Genomic DNA, 23543 nt, shown 5'->3' on the forward strand with positions numbered 1-23543 from the left:
CTTGTATGGACTTCTGTGCAACTACTCAAAACAGGGACATGCAGAAGGCAGTTTGGATTCTGTGAACATGGGCCTTTCAGAAAAGTCCTTTCCATATCACGTTACAGAGGATTTTTTTCATGGTCATAGCAAATTAAGTGGCTAATGCTGCAACGTAAAATAGGACAATACTTCCCCACTTTGCCTTATCTAGTTTTAATCACGACAGATGCAAGAAGCCACTGAGAGCAGCTGAACCAACATCAGCTCTTATGTATTTAGCTGATTTTTTCTTTCTAACATTTTCTTCTAATTAAACTAAAGGAGAAGTACAGCATTTTATTTTTTGACACAGAAATTGCAGCAAAACCAATTTCTCTGAACTGTTATCAATTTAGAGATATTTTATTAAAGAAAAGCTAATCTGCCCTTTAATTTAAGTCTAGACTTTGCTTTTGCTGTAATGATGAGAGCTGTACTCTAAGTTAAACTCCAAATTCAATAGAACCATGCTTCCCAGCTTCTAGGTGGAAACAATCACACAGATTCTGAGTACGTACAGTCCCCTTGCTCTGAGCCCTGTAGCTCATAGCTGTTCACAGATTAAATACCATTGACTACAGAAATGAAGAACAGCTAAAATCAAACTCAACTGTGATGTTGTCCATCTGACATTATCTCTTCAATACAATGGACCAAGCAGTACTCATCCATGGAAAAGAAATCAGGACAAACAGTCCAGTGGGGAGTTGCAGCAAGAACCTGCAAAATGTCATGACACCCACCAAGCCACCTTCACTCTGATGTTCAATACTTATCAGACACCCCACACTTGCATCCATAGATGTCAACACCTCCTGGCAGATCTCTCCTCACAAATCTGATGGAATTATAGCTCTCTGTGATGGTAAATAGGAGACTAAAATTCAAATTAAGAGGTGCAATTTGATGGTTTTTTCCCCCCTCATTTCTGCAGCTACTAGTTTAAAATATCCATGAAGAGTCACCAGTGAAGAGAATGAACTTGACAAGAAATTAATTTTTAAGGAACCTAAAGACAAAAAAATTATTCTAGAATAAGATACAACTACATATATATGTTTATATGCAATTGTGTATGTATGGGCATATACCTTATGCCTGTATGTGAGACATACATACATACATACAAATAAAATCCTACTAGAAAAAAATCAAAATTCAGGATAGTAACCAAAATGAAAAGGATCTAAAGCCAAAGCTTGGAAGCACTGGTCTCTGTGACTTACCTCCTGGGGTATGTTCCAGGCCATATAGACATGGCTCTTAAACTCATCCATCCAGACCTCAGCCACCCTCAGAGCGTTTCTCCGGACGTGGGCAGTCAGATCCTCTGTGTATGGTTTATGTGCTCTTTCGATGTGGGCAATCCTGGAGCAAGGCAGAACCTCAACGCTTCCTCCACACTGCCACACCTAGCAGGGAACAATAAAAGGACATTCTGCTAGTGGCAGCTCCCTACACCACTGCTAGCCTCCAGCAAACACACTGGAATTGTTTTATTTCATTTTTAGAAAGGAGAAGAACCACTCAACATATCTTGGACTATAAAGAGGTTGTGAGGGGAGGGTTATTACCTTGCCTTTCCATAAATTATTATTGCTACTTCACCTTACTACAGAGTTTCTACATTACCAGTAGCCGCTCATCGCACTCTGCCTGGATCAATTAAGTTGTTTTCAAGATTATTAATAAAATTATTTATAGGGCATTCAAAACAGTTAGACCTGGCTCAAGTTTTAAGCCTTGCAAGACTTTTTTCTGAGGTTCTGCATAGTCCATACATGCACTACCCAGAATCTCAAACTAGGCAGCTTGTCATAATAGGGAAACTAAGCCAATCAGCCTTTTAAGACTGCTGAAGTTTCAGGTTCTATGAAGATGAGGAATATAAATGCACCTTACTCTTTGCTTTAAACATGGTTGAGAAAGGACCAGGTTTATTCCTTTTGAGAAGGAGAGAAGAAGACTGAGACTGCCTAATGAAAATGTTGTGTGAAAAATTCCATCAGAAACTACTCTTATAATAGCTTTTTTATGTAGGTTACTCTACCTGCTCAATTAGATTTCAGTTTTGCCCACCACCACAACTGAGCTAAAGTACAGAGTATTAATCATAATTATCGCTTTCATTTCTGATTTACTCTTTCTGCTTTCAACAAAACAGAAAACCACTTTGGCAAACTTAAGAGTCGGTGAAGTACATGAGCTATTTTTTGTATCATGTAAGCTTCCTAACAAGATCAAGGCAGCCCATTCATAATGGTTGAGTGGATGCTGCTCAGGTGAAAGACCAGATGTACCCAAACTGTTTGATTGTACTGAACAAGTACCTGGGTGTCCCAGAGGCAGGTGTACTCACTGAGAAGTGACAGAGTTTGCCTTATGATACTGCCAGCAGAAACTCCTGAGGCTCAGTACCTCATACTAAGAGAGCAAAAAAATGAGAATGAGGGTGCTTCTTTCTTGAACACTCATCCAGGGGGTCATATTCTGGTCTTCCTCCTGGTGGCCAGGGATGTGGGCTGGAAAAACATCCTGTTCTGGAGCTGATCTCAGGCCCCTCAGATCTGTCCACCCTATAGGCATATGCTCCACTAAGGAGGCACTTTGTTCAGTCATTCATTTTATATATTTAGACATCTGGCTTGAATACAGCATTTAGGCATTTGGCAGCTCCTGAGACCAGAAAATGTGGCATGAATTCAGAATGTTTACAAAGCTTTTTTCTGAACTGGTGCCTAATTGCATTCAGCATATGCTGGGAGAAGAGACAGAACCCTGGTTTGCAGAGCTCTGTAGAAAGGGAGCTAACCCATGAACCTGCTGTACAGTCAAAAGGGAGCTGAGAAGACTTCAGTACATCTCTGTGTCCAGAACTTGGAAGACCATTAGAGTAAATAAGCATAACCATTATCAAAATCAGGGCAAAACTGAGATGATCAGAAATATTTAAAAATAAATATGCAACTGATCTGGCACAAAAATAAATAATCCAGAAACAAAATTTGTGTTCTGTCTTTCTAAATATCATATTAAGTGGGCAATCCAGTTTAGCAATCTGACAAAAATAATAGTTTGTCAAATATTTAATTATAAATGGTCCAGCTACATCTCCTAATAGAGATTAAATGTGAAGTACCACCAGGCTGTGCTCACACAACGCCTGCTTTCAGTCCAAGTAATTTCTCAGTTCAGCATGGACATCCAGCTATAAATTGTTTCAGAGTTACTCACTGTACAGTGCCTAAATTAGTATCATAAAAGACAAGAAGGATGTAAAGATGGTCATAACTTTCCCAGGACAGGGCAATTCACAGCACACATGCACTGTGTACTCTGCCCAGCCTCTGCTCATTCCAACCAGGGATGGTCTTGAGCCAAGGCCAGCAAGTTAACACCAAATCTTTTGTGGGATTTTCAGAGTTAGGTCTCAATGCTGTCTTGACAACAAGTGGAGCCAAAAAGTTTACAGACTACAATAAGCTGAATTTCCAAGCAAATTTCTAGGAACTGAAATTTGGAAGAGCAGTCACAATTTCAGCAATGATTCAGTTATCAGGAAACTATGATTTGACTTAATAATGAAGTGAGATGTTTTCAAAAAACAACCTGAGATGACCAAGTCCTTAACAGCGTTTGCAAATAAAAATTACTCACTACCTGAATAAACACCAATTAATCAAGTCCAGTGGCCACTCCTTTCTCCCAGACACTGTCAGTCTTTGTTCTATTTTCAAAGACTAATTAATTTTATATCAATTAATTAGATATAAACACAGAACTGCTAAGTTGCATTGAACAGTTTCAAAACCATATTATTTCCAAGCAAAACTTTCCTAAAATGCACAAAAATTAGCTACAGCACTCAGCAAGGAGCATGACCTTAGATACAGGCTATGAAACCTGGCCAAGTGGAAGCAGAGGCAATGCTTTAAAAAGGCAGAAAGTAGAATTCTGACATGCTCAGCTGGTCACATCTGGGACAAGCCAATGTCCCTTCTCTCTCCCAGAGTTCTTTGCTACTGGGATTACAATCCAGCAAGAAATCTCTTTTTATCCAAATGTTTCATTGCATTTAGGGAGTGGTAAATTGTTAAAAAAACCAAACAGAAATGTAGGTAATGGGCATTAAAGTAGGACTTTCAAATGACATGATGCTCTCCTGGAATCTCATGGAAGTCAGGATCCCCAGCTCCCTAAAATATGCAAAATCTCCAGGCAAGGAATGAAGGGCTTTGCTGTTCATACACTAAACACTACACTGAACCACATGTATGAATACTAAATAATAAACATAATTAATTGCTACAAAAAAGCATCAGTTTTTTTTTAATTCTTCCCTGATTATATTTTAAATAATGGAATTTTTTGCAGTTTCTTTCTCTTCTAGACCAAATGTCCACTTTATTCTAACCACTCCTACCTCCCCCCATCTCTTTCACTCATTTACATTAATCCCTGGTGCTCTAACCATTGTGTTGGAGCTATTGTGGATAGCTGGATGGTTTTTCAAGAGAAAAACCTTGAGATGGTATAAATCTCATATCAGAAGTGCACAGGAAAGACTAATTAATTACTCTGACCAAATACCTTTCAGTCAGATACAATTTTTAATTTTTTAAATTAATATTTTAATACTAAGAAATACATTTTCTCAAAGACCCTACTCCGAGGGAAGTTGAGAAGCCTTTTAGAGTGGCCTGTTCTTCCTCTAATAAAATTCCTGTAAACAAGAAGGAATAGTAATTGAGGGGTTAGTTCCTCGCAGCTTCACACATTTCCCCTGTTGATTTTGCAGCTATTTTTTGCTGTCATTAGCAATCTTTATTCAGGCTTTATCCACACCGAATAGCACCCTTCTAGTTTTCTTGGACTGCTATTTTTTTTGATGGCTATAAACACATACAAAAGTTAAAAATCAGTAGAGCTTTTTCAAATTATCACCCATGGCTTTAGCAAGAAGTCTAAAGATAAGAGCTTCAAAGACTTTTTCAAACCACATGGAATGGCTTGAAGTAAAATGTTAGATTTCTGAGCATACTGTGGCTGCAATCAGTAATACTTAATGACTAACCTACTTGTACAGATTGAAAGGAAAACACTTGATTAATTTCCTAAACCATGGTTAAAAGGAAATTCAGCAAATTTTCCTGTTGCCCATGAAGATAATTTACCTATGACAGGCAAGCAGTGGAAATTGCCAGCAATAATCTCCATTTCCTACCAAATCTTGAAATATACGTATGCAGTTGAAAAAAATAACATATGCTTTCATCACTGTGACACAATAAATAGTAATTCACATGTCATGCTGTAAAAGCATCAATTGCAAAACTGTACCAACAGCCCTCAGACTTTGCCTTAGAAAGTTCTGAAGTGTGAGGGTCAATGTATCTCTGGGAGAACTTTCCATGATTGCTGGAGTCTCAGATAGGCAAAAGGTTTGCTTTTATCTGGAGGAATTTCCTGAGGTTCTCGTCCTGCTGGTTTACATTGCAAAAACAGTCTTTCAGGAAAAGAACACAGCAACTGGAGTCTCCCTTCCAAAGAGCTCTGAGCCCACTTCAGTGCGTTCTCAATGTTCCCTTCCAAGGCAGCCTGAGAAAGGGCTCTTTATTCTTGAATTTCCTGAGGAGGTTCATATATTTGGTACAGCCCCAAGAAGGGCTTAGAGAGATTTCTCTTCTTGAAAGAGTTCCTTGTTCCTTCATCACTACCCAAAGGTAGTAAAATTCCATTAAAAAAATTCAAAAGGACAGTAGCAGTGCCAAGGTGAACACTTACAGAGCTGAAAGACTAAAATCAGCACACCCATGACCTAAACTAAGCAAATCAAAGGAGAGATGACAGGGACATTAAATGAGTACAGAGAATCTACTGGAGAGCAGGTGAGGGGGAAAGGAGGGGGAAACTCCCTTTTAAATCTTCAGTTGTTGTGGCTTACATGGACAATCTGTCCAAGCTCTAAGCACTTCACACTGTTAATTTACTGAATGTTTATTGGCACATCGTTATAATTGTGGCCCTAAATCTGTGAGAATTTGAGTTTACCAATGTTAAAGTAGCACCACTGAGTAAAAAGAAAACAGGCGCTCCACGCTGGGAGAGCCAGGAGAGCAACTTAAAGTCAGGGAGAGGACACAGGTGGTGGCACAGCAGCTCAGCTGTGACTCCTCCTCTGTTGGAGGGGTACAGGACCTGAGTATGGGACAGTCCAGGGGGATGGTACAAGTGAGGCAGCACAGGAGCAGGAACACACCAAGTGGCTTCTCAGAGCAACTTGCGAAGTGCTGAAACCCCTGTCACCCTTCTCTCACTCCCACCAGGCATCCCACAGCACTCACAGAGCCATCTGTCACTCACGCTTCCTTACAAATACCCAAATCAATCTGGTTACAAGTTTTTTTTAAGAAAATTCCATTCATATCTGGAAAACCGTTTTCACTACATTATTTAGTAAATCCTCTCCAATTTCACTTAAATGTATTTGAGTTTGCATATTTAATCAAAACAATCACAACTCTGAAGCCGATCCCTTTTTCAAATATTTAATTTATACTTCATTATAAAATGATATAACACTTCTTCATTAGAAGTTTCTTTTTATCTCTTTAATCACAGAGTGTTCTTTTTATGCTATAGAACCTCAATCTAATAAAAAAATAAACCCTACAAGTCATCGAGCAGTTTGTTAGCATGTACTGCATTCATTAAATTTACACAGATCATGCAGTTTCTCCAAGAGCTGATGTGACCTTGTTTGATACCATCACCTCATTTGGACTGCAAACAAAAACCTTTTAATAATTAAGTGATTTCTCAAGAAGCTGAAGTAATTTCTAGATTCTGTGAAGGTTGCAAATTACAAAATTAGAAGTACTCATTAAAGATGCCCTGAAGTTAAAAAAAACAGTCAGTGTAAATTAATTACTACTGTAGATATAAACTAATTAGTTACCAGTATCTTTGAAATATATTTTTGGGAACAATTTATTGTAAAAACTACTTGTGAATCTTGTCAGCCTTTGTCATTACCATTAATTGTTTACAGATAACCAGTACTGAGCTTGATGTTTTGCAGACAAATATGAATAAGCTATTTTCATTCAATACCATAATCATTTTGCATCTGCATTTTTATTTTGGTATCTTGACAGGTGACTGCAGAAAGGACAGAGAGAGCTGTCAGACACAAAGATCACTGAAATCAATGATCATATTTCTAGTTGCTATCAGTGGGTTTTCGATCATACCCTGGAAGTTTTTGGATTGTCATGCACATTTGTTGGGTATCTGTCTCTGCAGAGCTGGATGAAATATGTTAATATTTATTTAGGTAATATCTCCACTGAATTCAGATAACCTTCACTAAATATTTCTGATCATCACACAATCCTGTCATACTTTCAGGTAAACTTATTTATTTGTATGGAAGAACAGTCTTTTTTCATAACCAAGCTGATATTTTAATGTGAAACTGTAAGTAACCTACAAAAACACACCCCCACAATCCAAAAGGCTTTTTAAAAGGAAAGAAAAAGACTTTAACATAACTAGAGCTGCTCTTCATTTTTAAAATGTAAATTATCCCTTAAATCTAACTTTTGAATTCATCATTAATTGCCTCACAAGCCTCATTTTACATTAATTGTGCCTTCATAAAACACTCTCATTGAAAACCTAATACATGTAAAGATTCTTCCCAAATTAAATTGTCATTACTTTTCTTCCTCTTTTAGCTAATTGCTTCATTATGTACTTTTTATATTGTTTTGTTCTGCAGGGATTAATTTTGCATGCACCTTCATGAGCTATGAAACTCTTTACAGTGTACTGTTAAACTACGCATGGTGTGCTGCTGGTTTGAACTGCAGGAACCACTCTCTGCCTGTGTCACTTGGAGATAACACACGTGTCAAGGGTCACTGAAGGCTTATGGCTCCATTCACTTCTCTTCCAAGCGTGTCTGTCTCATTGCCAGGCACAGTAAATAACCCACACATCAATCACTACATTGCCAAGTTTAAGCTATGAACAGGAAGTAAAAGAAATCACTTTTTGTCTTAAAAAGCACAAAAGCAGGAGACTGAAAAACAGGATCACCATTGGTTTAGTATTCATGGAGCAATGTACTGCGCTGGCCATCTTTTATGGCTTTACCTTTCTCTCCCTTACCACAGCTACACTTAGCTTGGTCAGTCTTGTTCATCTTGCACTGTGCCTAAAGACCTGGTCATAGAACACAGTATGCTGGGTCGGGAGGGACCCACAAGGATCATCACAGTTCAATTCCTGGCCCTGCACAGGACACCGCAAGAGTCACGCCATGTGTCTGAGAGCACTGTCCAAACACTTTCTCAACTCTGTCAGGCTTGGTGCTGCGACCACTTCCCAGGGGAGCCTGTTCCAGTGCCCAGCTACCCTCTGTGAAGAATCTTTTCCTAATATCCAACCTAAACCTCCCCTGACTCAGCTTCAGGCCATTCCCTTGGGTTCTGGTGCTGGTCATCACAGAGAAGAGGTCAAGCCTCCTCCTCTTCCCCTCACGAGGAAATTGTAACTGCAATGAGCCTCAGCCTCCTCCCAGGCTGAACAGAACAAGTGCTCTCAGTCCCTCCTCACACGCCTTCCTCTCCAGACCCTTCATCATCTTCACTGCCCTTCTTTGGACACTCTCTAACAGTCTAATGTCTCTTTTATATAGCAATACCCAAAACTGCCCCAGCACTCAAGGTGAGGCTGCCCCATTGCAGAGAGAGCAGGACAATCCCTCCCCTGCCTGGCTGGCGCTGCTGGGCCTGATGTCCCCTAGGACAGGGCTGCCCCTCCTGGCTGCGGGGCACTGCTGACTCATATTCAACTTGTCACTATCCAGCACCCTCAGGTCCCCTTCCACAGCGCTGTAGCCCAAATACTATCAGTATTATTAAAGACTGAGGCAAGAGCTCCTGAAGAATTCCCTGCTCAGCCAGGCTGGGCTTTTGCCTCACTTGCTTGACTTACAACATAAGGTGCTGTCACACATGTAAAGGTATCTGGCTTTCACACCTGTGACCTGAACATGCTGGATCCATCCTGGTGAACCCATCTCGGTCATCCACTCACTTCTGTGTCACCACAACAACCCCTTGCTCTCCCACACTGGTCTTCCTCTAATCTTTGTTAGATTACTAAATCAGTCTCAATCAATGAAATTAAATACTGGACGAAAGCAACAAATATGGAATCTTCCCAACTTAGGCTATGAAGACTTGGAATACTAGACAGTACAATGGCAATGACACTATGCCATGACTTAAAAGTGCAGGAGGGCATTAAACATGAGGCTAATAATGCACTAATTAACTTGGATCTACCTGAGTCCATTGATTTGTAAGAGTATATTGAGTTAAACTGTTTTACTATTTCGCATACCACTATAAATAATAATTTCCTCTCATAAAACATCAATATATCTATATTACTTCCCAGTTGGTAATGTGCAACTACACATGCACAGTTGGTGAAAAAACATTTGTGAGAAATCTCCAAGTGCCTCCTCATCCTTTCTTTTACGGTATAGCGATGTCCTATGTTAGCTGCTGCTGTAATACTTTTCTTTCCTGTGGGAACAGCTAATAAAATGTTCTCTCCCCAGAAATTGCAAAACCACAAAACTGATTCACTAGTAATGTAGAATTACAAATGCTGTAGCTGCAGATTACCTGCTGAGGCATTCATGAGAAGAACAGAGGGAAAAACAATTACTCCAATGTAGGAGTGACTGAAACCAGAACAAGCCAAAAAAAAGCCAGTAATGTCATGACTGGCAGAATTTGGAGGCATGACAATTACTTATTTTATTCTCAATAGAGCCTTTCTTTTTTAACCTGTTGGAATTACAATCCTGTAAATAGAGAATTTTAGCCTGTGTCATCTTGAGATTCAAATTGTTGACACAGTGAGGTACTTTGCAAAACAAAAGTAACCTCAGGAATAATCCTGTGCACACTGATAAGCCACTGCTGGTTACACAGGGTGCTAGGCAAGTGCTTATGCCATACTTGCACTGCTAAGGAATTATTTTTGTCTTGGTGAAAGTGTGAGCTATGAAAAGCATTGGCTACATCTTGCAAGAAGTAACATTTGGTCAATATTTACAATTTTTTTCTTTCAGGTTTCAATCTAGAAATAGTCTCCTCTTAATTCACAAAATGGATAAAAGCAAAATAAACTGCTCTCTATTTAAAGCTTTAATGCAAATTTAAAGAGAAATCATTATATGAAAAAGCTGTATTTAAAAGTTATCTCAGAGTAACGACTACGGATATTTCTATTTTTGGACTTCTCAGCCCTCTGCCTTTACACATCACCAACCTTGTACTGTTGACCAGTATAGTAAAAATGCGGCGAACCCCGGATGTGGGAAGAAACGATGATGTCTGGCTCCAGATCAGAAGGCTGAAGTATAGCTTTATTAAAACTATACTATAATATATTAATATACTATTTAAAAAGATACTATTCTACATACTTCCTACTTACTTACCTAACTCAAAGTCGTGACTCTCTGCTGAGAGTCCAAGCCACAGCTGGATCCGATTGAACATTGAACACAAACAACCTTCACCAGAATCCAACCCAGCAATCACTTCAGGTAAACCATCTCCATACCACATTCCACATGGGGAAAACAAAGGAGCAGAGATAAAGATTGTTTTCTTTTCTTCTCTCTGTGCTTCTCCAAGAAATACTGAGAGACAGAATTATGTCCCTCTGTCCAGAGAATGTGAATGTCACAGAGCAGCACTTGCGATCACGTACTAAGGATGTTTTCTGTAGAGCAAATCATTCCCTACTGGCAAAGGATGTTGGCCTTCCTACTGAAAACAAGCTAAAAACATGGCTTTAGGACTACAACAACTGATGATAGCTGCAAGTGCAAGAATGGGGAATGTCTTGATTAACTTTCCTGAGGCGTATCTGGGGAAGATCTACATTGCTCAGAGGAGTGCCATGAAGGGAGGCCCAGCAACAAGGACAGAAAGGGACACCAGGCACACATGACACATCCCACTACACTCTCTCCATGCAAACAGTTCCACAAGACAGCAGTTTGGTGGAAAATCCCTTCATCTTCTTTGTTCCTTTCCTGACATTTCTACCTCTTGGCACACCAGCCTGTCAATCTGCCTAACAAAACAGTTTGTGAGGCAGCACCGTAAATCATGAACTGATTAACATTAAAATTAACCCTGCATTTGAAAGAAAATAGAAGTTTACTGAAGCAGAGGTGTTCAAAGGCAGCAGGTGTGGGGCAGACCACCGTGCTGGCAGGGCCAAAGCACCAGTGAGCAGCTGCAAGAATTAGAACAAGAGCATGGCAAGGAGAAGGAGAAAATGTAACCCAGTGTAGCCTATGTGCTGTGAAACTTCACTCAAGCTTGAATACTGTTGGTGCAGTTTAACATTATCCTCATCCTAAGCCCAAAACACAGCACTGTACCAGCTGCTAGGAACAAAATTATCTCCACCCAGCCATGCCCAGACAACTGTGGAAAGGCTTTCCTTAATAAAATCAGACATCCATTTACATGAAGTATAGTCATGGTTTCATGTAACTTACAGCCTGTGTTAGGAAAACTGACAGGTAAAATTGCTGGAAACTTCTAGGTAAAGAGGAAAAAGGGCAAAATGTTTCAATATAAATATGGAGATTTGGGGCCAAGTCTAAGTATCTTCACTTGCTTGTGATTAACAAAAAGAACACTATCCCAAGGGCAATATTGTAAGAAAGATCTCAGGTGAGAAATCATCAGGATACACACACACTGTGGACTGGAAATGGCTGGAACATGTAAGCAGCCATCAGTTTCTATGCACCAAATGGGAGAGACCCACTTAACTAACAGGTAATGAAAAATCATGATTCCAGAAGTATGTTGTGGGGGGGAGGTTAAAGAAAAAACAAGATAAGTAAGACCCAAAACCACATTAAAAACCCCCAAACAAACAACAAACCAAGACCCACCCCAAAACTAACAAACAAATAACTTCTGAAATTTAAAAACAATAGATCAGAGAGAAGGATGATAGACTTCACATCTGCTTGCTTTGCCACAGAGGGACCCTAATGTATGGAAAATACCCCAAAGAACACTGGGACTATTTTCTGCTCAAATAACTAATTTCTCAATCTCTATTCATTAACTGCATTCCTCTAGATGTCCAACATCAGAAACAGCATCAGCTTCACAAAAGGTCTGCAGACAAACCACCAGACTAGCAAGAAATGAAGCAATTAATTTCACTACAGCAATATACTGTACAAAAGTAGCATGCCACACTCAGTCTAACTATAAATACAATTTTCCTCCTGGGTCAGCTGATGTAAAGTCCTGATATACCATTTAGTTGGAAGAAGACCCAGTCCTTTTCCCTTAAAGAGCTTTTACCTTCTAATAAATTTTCCTCTTACCCACTTAACAGGGCCATTATATCCTTGTGAACACGAATTCATCTGCAAGCACAAAGTCTTTGTGACACACAAAATTACTCTAAGTCAAAGCCTGGGCTTGCATTCCCATGACTCTGATGATGACTTAGTGTGGGACCTGAGGCAAATCACCGAGTATTTGTTAAGGCATCCCTAAAAGTGGCACAAATAACTTCTTGTAACAGATATTCGAGAACTTTATCAAGCATGTAGGCTGCTTTAAAAGACAGAAGAATTGCTACAGGGCTGCTTTTGATAGAAAATCTTCTTCTGACTTCAGTAGGAATTGGAAGAGGCCTTTAAGAAGCCTACTGCAAACTAGACTTGAACCATCCAAAGCAGAATCTGACTGAATGCATCCAATTGATTGCAGAGGATTTGTAGGGTCTTCCATGGCCACAAGAACTGCTTGTGCAGGCACAACCCCAAAGCTGAGCCCAAGTGACACTGAGAAACACCAGCCTTACACTCACATTCTTTTTTCTACTTTAAGGCAGTTAACCAACACAGTTCCTGCTTGGTCACATGGATAAGAATGTGATTCCAATTTGCCCTTTAAATGCAATCTGGTAATTTAAAAGCACACTTAAGTCCATTCAATTGGGAATGATTGAATGAAAAAGAAGCACCACTCATCCTAACCTGAATTTACAAATATGATGCTTCTTCACAGTAAATGAATCTTTTAAAATCCCAGTTAAAGTGACTGAACTGCTCAATAAGGATTCTATCAAGTCTTGCATCAACCAGCCTGCCTTTTTTGTCTTATGGGGCAAATAGATTCACAAGAAAACGTTTGATCAAAGACTAAATAGTTTTTTCTAAGAATCAGATGCATTTATGTTTTGAACTCATCTAACTCATCTGCCAGCTTCTAGCACGAGGCAAAAGATCCCTATTAATATCTACTTAGTAATATATGTTTAGTATTTTACAAATGCTGTTACAAATCCACAGACAAGGGTAAAAATCTTAGAAGTTAAAATAGTATTCCAAATCAGAGACCAACAGTGCTGAGTAACAGCTCTGAAACAAATTCAGAATCAAGAGAATAAACCTCCAAAGTCCTGTTTTCTGTGGCTTGTTATGGTTTACCAACAATGGATACTTCAAATACAGTTTCCAATAGTTGGGAGTTTTCTTGCACTCATGTAACACAAATAACTAGGTATTTGTGCAGACGATGAGGTGACAAACATAACTCCTGGTTGAGGATAGTGGGAAAAGTCTCCATTTGTCAGGATCTAATTCCTCACAGTAGTTTTACATCCTCTGGAACAAAATCAGTAATATAAGGACATGGGACCATGTTCTACTTACCATGTTTAAGATAAACAAGTAGCTCAAGTGATCCTAACACGTGCTGCTATTTCTGCAGTTAAAAATAAACTCTCCAGTTCCTCTAGATGTTTCCTCTTACAAGCTTATGCAAAAAATTTCCCTAGCAGGCCATTTTGGACAGTGTCTGCTTGTCCATTATCCTGAATGATAATGCTTTTCATGCAGCAGAATACTAGAAAAATCTAGATACTTCTTAAAAAAAAAAAGGAAAATGACAATGAAAGATGAGGTGCAGTGAGTAATACATAGTCACAGATTGGAGAGCAGCATTTTAAAATGGAAACATTATTTATTGCACTAATATTGTAATTATAAGGTAGTTTTTGTAGAGCAATGACTATTTTGATTAAGGCATGCATCATTGGCCCCAAAGTGGAAAGTGACACAAGTAATCTAGAGATGTTCCAGTGCCCAACCACCCTCTAAATAAAAAACCTTTTCCTGATACCCAACCTAAACCTTCTGTGACACAATTTCAGGCCATTCCCTTGGGTCCTGCCACTGGTCACCAGAGTGAAGAGATCAGTGCCTGCACATCTACCTCCCCTCGTGAGGATATTGAAGACCACAATGAGGTCTCCCCTCATTGAGTCTCATCCTTGTATGACCTCAGACACAGTGAGGATTGTGAGAAGAGCTATTAATAAACTGTTGAACAATCTGTTTATTACAGCTCTGTAATTTGTTTTCATACAGCCAGATGCAAGCCAGCATAAAGTCAGATAAAGCAGCATATATTATGCTACCTTGCACACTACAATCTGTTACAGATGAAAGTATTTTATGTAGGTCAGGCACTGCATCCCTGGAGACAAAGAAAAACCCATAAGGAAATCAGAGCAGTGTCGGGCCTTATTCCAGTGATCCAGCCTACTCCAAAATTTCAATTATGCAGAGATTGTGTCTCTCTGATCTTGTCTATCAACATACCAACCATCAACTCCTCCAAGGCTAAGTATTGCAGACCAGACAGGGTACATCTCATGATGCAAACCAAGAGAAAACTCCTCGCACTCATGAGGAAACAATAGTTTTTTGTCAGTTGTAAAAAGAACAGAAAAATCAAAGTGACGTTTATTTTCAACTCATTGCAACATTGAGTCTCAAAATAAGTTTTTGGGAGCAGAAGGCAGCTCTCTGGCCCTCAGAGTGAGAAAACAGTGTTATTAAAAGAAGTAGTCTTGCATTTCTCTCTCCCTTTCCTTAAAAAAGTGCTCTGCTGTAGCTGAAAGGGGGTCTGTGCTTCACTCTGGCTGAAAAAACTCTTTATCTCTAATAGGTGGAAGAAAAAGAATTTCAAGAAACCAGAACTAAAAATGAATTTTTTTTGTTATATCTTGGTTCCTTTTTTTTTTTTTTTTTTTTTTTGCTCTTGTACAACAGTATGCTTTTATTCTGGCAACTAAAAGGCTCAAAACACAATGTTACCTTTCCCTTACATTTCCTAGCAGGGTTCAGAACTTAGTTTTGTAACACACCACACCATTTTTCATTACCATTGTCTACCTAAGAATTCCACTCTTATCAAAAACCTGAAAGATTCTCAAAGAGAACAGAAAGGTATTTAGCTGTGAAGAGATACAGAAAGAAGTACACAAATCATACAAAATACTGCATTATAGTAAGAAGGTGAAGAGTGTACAATGCAAAAAGAAAATATATGCACTTATGCACTTTATGAATATCTTAATTCCCTTCCATCTGGAAGGCAGCATAAATACCCCTATATTCTACTTTGCTCCACAGTGATTTTCCTAATTTAAATAAACTAAGTAATCTGAAAAGATTTTTCCCATCACACTTGTGAGAAACTACTCTCCTTACTGAGTCTGGGATCACAGGCAAGCAGGGAGTTTTAGCTATCAATTCTGCAAAATTCTAGCACTGTTGAAAGAACATTCTTAAATTCTGTACTTCTACCCTTAATCTTCCCAGATTAAGTTCTGTAAAGAGAGCTATTGCTCTTTTTTCCCTCCTCTCTCCTCAAATAAATGTACATGTCTGCAGAGCTGTGGATCTCCTTTTCGTGCCATCATCCATGTTTTGGACTGCTTTCCCCCCTGCAATAAGAAGCAAGATATATTTTAAGTCACCAGAACTGGCAAATTATTTTCCTTACCCTGATTCCAAGCTCCACATTCTCTCCTCCGTATACTTCCATGCCTTCATCCAGTAATCCAATCTCTTGGAAGTATTCTCTATCTACTATGAAGCATCCAATCAATGCAGGACTTCTGGAAGAATAAATCATCATCAACAAAAATTAGCAGATAAATTATGAAGAATTTTATTATTCAGACACAGATTGTATTTCTCATTGCTAGGTAAAATGATGCAGCAAAACAGATTCTTAAGAAAGTATTTCTCAAAGAGTTTTATTGAGCCTTGACTTCTAATACTCCTAATTCTGAAGAGAAATTAACACCATTGAAGGAAATTAGAGTTGAATTATTAGACATAAATATTCACCAGAGCAGCTAGGATTTCAGTGCTAATAGTGCGAGATCCAGGAGCCACAGTTTTGTTTCAGTGTAGTCTCTGTCCTTGCTAAGTCCTCAAGTCTCTTGTCTTTGACAATTGCAAATGATACCCACAGTTCTGTGTGTTCAGCCAGAAGCCAGGCTCACCTAGAGCTAAAAAACTTGTGTCTGTAAGCTTGCCTAAAAAAAGAGGTTATTTCTTGAATAGGACCATCCAGGTAAGTTTTTTAAATACCGAATCAAGAAAAGTCTGCCTTTACCAGCTTCGTGTAACATTAGTCCATTGTCCTGAGCCAAATCTAAACACATCACATAGCTTTAGTGGATCAGTAAGCTCCATTTATGTCATGGTGTGAACCAACTGATTTTTACTATACAGAACCAATTTTAATCAGGTAAGAGGTCAGCCACAGAGGGTACAATTTTACCTTATGAGTAGAGAAGGACATAGAGTCATTTAGGCTTTTCATTTTTCACCTACTTTATAATCCACAATTGCAAGAAATAAATATGTCTTTTCAGATTATTATGCTGTTATCAGCCACTCTGGTAATGACAGGATATTAATTAGCAGTACAGAGGCAATCACCCTGCTTTTATTGAGAACACTCAAGCTACAGCTAGTGGACACATCTGCTTTCAAACAGTTCTCCAGAAATCTATATATTAATGTCTCCAAGTGCTATAGTATCTGCATTATAACAATTAAAGACCATTTCTGATGTATTTATTAATGAAGAAAATAGCAGTTAACATCAATACAAAACTTATGCTTCTTTTATGATAAGGTACTTTAGATTTTGTTGTTGTTTTTAAGTATTTATTAGTGCACCTGCTTCCCTTTGTTATAATTCTAGAAGGATAATGGAGGCATGATAGAAACCATCCATCAATACACATGGCTTTGTTTGTTGGTGTGTTTGTTTTAATTATCCAACACACACATGCAGCATATTGCACTGAATTAAAAAAAATGCACCAGGGAAAGAGCTAGGGAACAAAGCTGAAATTCATATAGGACACTCACTCCCCAGTCCTCATATAGAACAGAGTTTAGGGGTAAAATGGAAAAGTATATTTGCTCATTACTTTGTGTTTCAATACTTTTAATTTTTAAAATCATAATAATTACTCTATGTAATTAATCACAGGATCATAGAATGGCTTGGGCTGGAAAGGACTTTAAAGATCATCTCATTCCAAACCCCAGCCATGAGAAGGTACATCTTCAAATAGATGAGGTTGCTCAGAGCCCCTGAGCAACCCTCATTCAGCCTGGCCTTGAACACTTCTATATGGATGGGACATCCACAGCTTCCCTGGGCAACCTGTTCCAGTGCCTCACCACCCTCACAGTAAAGAATTTCATCCTAATATCTAACATAACCCTGCCCTCTGTCAGTTTAAAGCTGTTCTCTCTTGTCCTATCACTGCCTACTTTTGTCCCTTATCAGCTTTCTTGGAACCACTGTTTAGGTACTGGAAGGTGCTGTAAATCTCCCTGGAGCCTTTTCTTCTCCATGCTGAAAAACCCAAACTCTCTCAACCTGTCTTCATAGGAACGTTTTTACAGCATTAACAGAGTTCATTAACAGCAGTAACTATTTCTAATTATGTGGAAATTATCACCCCTTTTTACATTTGTCTGTGACAAACCTGTTCATTTTTATCTCTTGCTTTCCAATTCTAGGTCCTGTTCATGGGTCAGTGCAGTTTAGACAGTGTTAAACTGACAGAACCTGAGAAAAGTGCCTGCCTGTAAAGACAGAGCTACTGGATGAAAAACAGCTGCCAGTGCTATTTGAGGTTCTGCTTTTCATGTGGTGAAAACAGCCTTCACACTTTCTTTCAGCAGGGAGCTACAGCACAGGTAACAGTGACCTCCTTGGAATGAATGTGTATCTACAAGAAAGGCCTGTAATCTCAGCAGAGCTGCTCAGTGGGTTCAGAGGCTACTACTCCCCTCCCTGAGACAAAGGTATTGCTCTGTACCAGCCTAACAACACTCTGGACATGATAAGAAAGTACAGACTCAGATTGTCCCAAAGCAAGGACCCGATACAGCCTTTGCTCACAGCCTTTGCAATCATTAACTCCTAGGACACAGCACAGCTGTACACCTATGTGACAACATTATAAAGAATACAGTTATCAGATCAGCTCTGCTTATATAATGTAACTGCAAAGAAAATGCCATTTCTGGCCTGGAAGCACTAAATTAGCAGGTAAGACATTTGGAGAAAGCAGTGCTGGTGAGCAGCCCTGCCTACCATTCCACTTGGGCAGGAAACCTATTTAAAAAGATCTACTGAAAACAAAAGTTTCCTTTAAAAACCTTTAAAAATATCTACTGAAAACAAGAGGTTTTTTTGATGACTGTGTAGGCATCAAGGACAAAGCTGAAGAGGACAGGCCAAGGACATTTAAGTATTTGAACTTTACAGTCAGTAAAAGCTATTCCATAGCTGAGCCCACTCGCCCCCTGTCACACCTAGGAGAGCTTTGCCAGTGACACTGTAATTTGGGCCACCGTCACCTTATTGGAGCAGTTGTGTTCTCGAGTTTCCACCAGGACTTAGGAGGGTTCAGATACCGGCACCACAGCTCCCAGTCAAACCCTTGTGCTGAGAGGGGATACTCCTCTATTTCAAAATTATCATACTTAATGTTATCGAATGATGGAGAAATTACTCTTTTTCTGTTTTCTTTTATCCTGGTGAGCACTGGTTCAGCCCTAAAAAAAAAAAAAAAAAAAAAAAAAAAAAAAAAAAAAAAAAAGAAAGAAAAAGAAATACAGTGTTAAGATTACACCAATCACCAATACAAGCTGATGGAAATCATAGAGTAGTTTGGTTTGGAAGGAGCCCTTAAAGATTATTTAGTCCACCACAAATAAACAATACAGCAGCTTATGCTGTATTTTTCAGAAAGAGCAAAGTCTAAAGCTGTTACCCATTCAGAGCCTTCTCTGCTTCAGGATGGAATTTTGACAGTGCTGGATTTGCCCCAAATAACACACTGCAACATATTCTCTAAGATGCCCTCTTGATAACCTTGATTTGAGCTGGTGGATGGAAGAAATGAGTATCTGCATATCACAGAGCATTTATACCCTTGCTACCAAGTAATGATAACTTCAGGCTCTCAACATTATCAAGGACATCAGGATCAGAGTTAATAATAGATCTATCCTAGAGACAGAAGCTCTTGCCTTTTTACCATCATTTTTACTTAAGGACCAAGGGAGATAGTAAATCCACACTGAAAAAGTTAAAATACATTATTTTAGTTCTGTTTACTTTTGCAGAGTGGCCAAAATAACACTTTTTTATACTGCAGAACATAAAAAAACCCGTAATATTTTTTAATGAAAAGAAGGTACACTCACCCTCATGGGCAAAGGGCTACATTACTGGAGGTTTTTTTAAATGTGCAGTTTTCTAATATGATCTAATTACATTGTAATTAGATTAGCAGATTACTCAAACCATAAAAATGGATCTAGATCATATTACACAGCACAAACACATTTTTCCTGCTTGCGTCCATGATTATGCCTGAATTTTCGTTAAAAAGCTCAGAATTCTAACTCACCCTCTAAATGCAAGAGGAATGCCAGTCAGTAATTTAACACCAGTGCTTGGTAAAGGTCAGAGGAATTGAAGGAGGCACATACCAACCCACATTGAATTCTACGTGGGCATCGAAGAGAGCAACAACTGGCGCTGTGGCTGCTCTCCAGCCGCTGACCCGGGACCGGATCAGCCCCTCCTGCTTGCTGTGCCGGACAACCTTGATGAAACCAGGCTTGTGGGCATTCACCTCATCAACATACTTCTGCAGCTTCTCCTTGAGCTCTTCTGTAGAAGGGGAAGAGTTAGGTGTTAGCAAGAAATGTCAGCTTGACAAGATGTAAAAATCTGTTCTTTCAGTAAAACAGGAGTAGCCTTCACACAGCTACTCAAGAGTTCTCAAATAGTCAGTCTAAAAGGAGGCAAACAAAAAGGGGAAGGACCATGAATTATATAGCAACAAAAAAAAAAAAATCAGATATAACTATTTAGCCTACATAACTGCCATCAGAATCCTGACACTGTTTAACAGTAACATGCCACAAAATGAAGTGTCATAGCTACATAAGAGCATATTATATTACTGTAACAATAAACAAGGCACCTATCTTATATTCCAGGAAAAAAAATAAAAAGCCTAAGTATTTTCCATGAATCTTCTCTACCAATATTTCAAGAAAGAAAGAGAAGTAAGAATGAAATGCATTCTTTTTCCTCTTTCCATTTTTCTTTCTCAACTTTGACAACTGGTTTCTGTCTTGACTAAGAAGTTAAACAACTTTTGCTCTTAGAACAAAGACCAGTGAAAGCTCTAGAGAAGAATCATTCCTAATTAAAATATAATAACTCTTAGATCACCAGCTATTGTATCTCTGGTTTAAAGACCACTGCATGACAAAATACAATATGTGGAGTATAAATACTGTGTTCACAATTATTATTAACTGAAAGCACTGTTCACTTTATTAGCACTCCTATGTTCTATTTACATTATGGTATCACTCAGAATTCCCTTTGGGACAATAAATTCCCTTTATTCTGAATCTCTCCACAAATCCAGGAATGTCTTTGCTGTGATGGAGAATAGTCACAATGGCTATAATGCTATGCTGGGCATTATCAAATCTGCCTTAAAGCTCAATGCTGACTGTGAAAACTTCAGCAAGCCACTTAACTTCTCCTGAGGAACAGGTTCCCCAGGGAAGTGGTCACAGCACCAAACCTGCCTGAGTGCAGGAAGCATTTGGACAATCCTCTCTCAGATACATTCTCATGTGAATTTTGGGGTGTCCTGCCATCGAGCCCATGCAGCTTCTCAAACCATCAGCATTCCTCTCTGGGAGCTGGTCACCCCAAACAGATCTGGACAACTGGCATGCTAGAATGGGTAATGGCACAGAAAATTAAAAGCAAGCACACTTTACGAGCCACATTAAACATTCATCCTTGGAAAGGAGATGGGTGTGTCCTCTCTTAAGCAGACAGAAGAACAGAGTTCATCAAGTCCAAAGACTCCTGAAGTCTACCCCTGTTTGTAAAGACTCTTGGACATCCACCAGGTGTGATGCAGCTGGTTTCTCAGGCCTTGCAGGACTGTTCATGCCATGTACCTTTATGTCAGTGAACTCTGCATGAAATGAGAACACCACAGAAAAGTCCTGATACTTACAGGTTTTCATAAAAAAAAGAATTAAAAAGAAATTTTCTGCTGATCAGGTCCATCACAACATTTAAACTGCAGCAATATTCTAGGAATTGGCTGGATATATTCCCAAAATTTTCAACATTACATTGCCAATATCGATTAAATTTGTTTGTCTGTGACTGCATCACCTGGAATAAACAATATGAGCCAGTGTCGTAGTTTGACATAGAAGTGAACCATGACAGCCACATACATAGCAAAGAGCACTCTTCTATTTTGTATTAGACTTGCTGCTTATTGATCAATATGCTTTTTCTCCTTTATGAAATAAAAAAAACCCCCACATTAATTTATTTCTTGCTTGTGCCAAACCACATGTTCTTACTGCTCACCTCCTAACACACAGATTTGTAGCAAGCACAGAACTATCAAACCAACCACTAGCTAACAGCACATTAAATTGGAAAGAAGACATTTATGTTACGGTAATTCTATGCACCTAAAAATAGTATAAACCCATTCTCTATTCCCAAAATGCAACGCTGCAGAGGGTGAATATCAAAACATGAGGATTAAAGCTTTGTTCTTGGTGTAAGTGGCTGCTCACAGCTTTGCAATACCAGGAGGCTTTATTTGCCACAACAATGCAGTATCATCACTGAGGATAAAATATGTGAAAGGGAAGTAGGCTCTAATCAAGGACTCGAAAATCAGTAGCCTTGACAGAGTCACTGCCCTCTCAGTCACTCCATTTCAGTAAGTGGGCTATTCTTACTCCTGCCTTACAACATTTCCTAATCTGGACTGACTTTAGAAGCTTGAGTAAACACAAAATCTATTTCATAGCTAGGTGTAGAATGGAAAGAGATGGAAATGGAACAGAACCCAAAACCTTGGCTTGCCACCAGCATGACTTCAGCTACACATTAGAGCTGTGACACTTACTAGGCAGTGCACACTTCTGGTTTTCTGGTTACACTGCAGCTCTTTGCAAATGAAGTGGATGGCCTGAGAGCATCTCAGGGGAACCTTGGAGGCTTACCCATCTTCAGTCAGCATGGAGGAACCATCCCCTGGGCTTCAGGATCACCTCAGGTGGTTTAGGAAACTGCTGCTTTTTCCTTAATCTTCAACACTGGCACACAAGCAGTGACTTTGTGGCATGTGCACAGGAGACAGAGCAGTAGTTTGCAGTCAGGCACTTTCTGGCCTTTATTATTTAAAACAGATCAGCTTTGCTCTGCAAAGGCAGAGCATTTATAAGCACCCTTTGTCTTACAAGACCTATTGGGCAGATTCTCCCAGAAGAAAAGATAAGGCTGTGAAAAAAATTGATTATTTTCACTCAGCCACAGCACAGAGACGACATGCTAATGAAGTTTAGAAAGTCACAACTGAACACTTTAAAAATGCCCTAGCAAAAGAGTTGAGTCAGTTTTTCCCCCATGCATTCCATGTCTTCCTGAGTTTTACATGAGAAATCTGAGTTCAATTGTATTTGACAGTTTTAGAGCACCCAGTCCAACTGTCCTGAATGATGGGATTCTCCCCCCAGAACTATTCATACACTTTTCTATGGCTCTGATGGTCTTCAGCAACATCATTTTAACCCAAGTTCTTTTTTTTTTCCCACTTCAAGATATGTTGCCTGAATAATAAACAGGCTTTTTCATTAATTATTGTGCTTCACAATTTTACGTCACCATAGGGAGAAGACAGGGAATAAGCAAATGTGTCATCTTCAATACACTGTTGATTCAGTGTCTAATTATGGAAACAAACACGCTTATAAAGATGGATACATTTGCCTTTCAGCACAGAATCTCTCAAATAAGGACTCAATTTGACTAAGCTGAATGAGGCTCTGCAATTGGAATGAAAGAGCAGCCATATATGGAATGGGAAGATGGCACTTGGAAATGTTGCACTCTACCACCTGTCTCTATATGGTACAGATGTCTGGAGAGCACAGCACAACTCTCCTCACAAATGTAGGAAACATAATTAGT

At 39.1% G+C, this 23543-nt stretch overlaps 1 protein-coding gene across 3 annotated transcripts in view; it reads right to left on the reverse strand.

The window, feature by feature from the left end:
• Positions 1 to 23543, reverse strand: part of GALNT18 (polypeptide N-acetylgalactosaminyltransferase 18) — a 208950-nt gene that overhangs the window by 55846 nt on the left and 129561 nt on the right. For all 3 annotated transcript variants that reach the window (XM_053980981.1, XM_053980979.1, XM_053980980.1), the window contains 4 exons: positions 19994 to 20177; positions 18854 to 19051; positions 15957 to 16071; positions 1248 to 1433 (listed from right to left, as the gene is read on the reverse strand). In XM_053980981.1, the coding sequence (XP_053836956.1) occupies positions 1248 to 1433; positions 15957 to 16071; positions 18854 to 19051; positions 19994 to 20177 (683 nt within the window). The remainder of the gene's footprint in view (positions 1 to 1247; positions 1434 to 15956; positions 16072 to 18853; positions 19052 to 19993; positions 20178 to 23543) is intronic.

The sequence above is a fragment of the Vidua macroura genome, chromosome 6 (genome assembly GCF_024509145.1).
Source record: "Vidua macroura isolate BioBank_ID:100142 chromosome 6, ASM2450914v1, whole genome shotgun sequence".
Classification (NCBI taxonomy): Eukaryota; Metazoa; Chordata; class Aves; order Passeriformes; family Viduidae; genus Vidua; species Vidua macroura.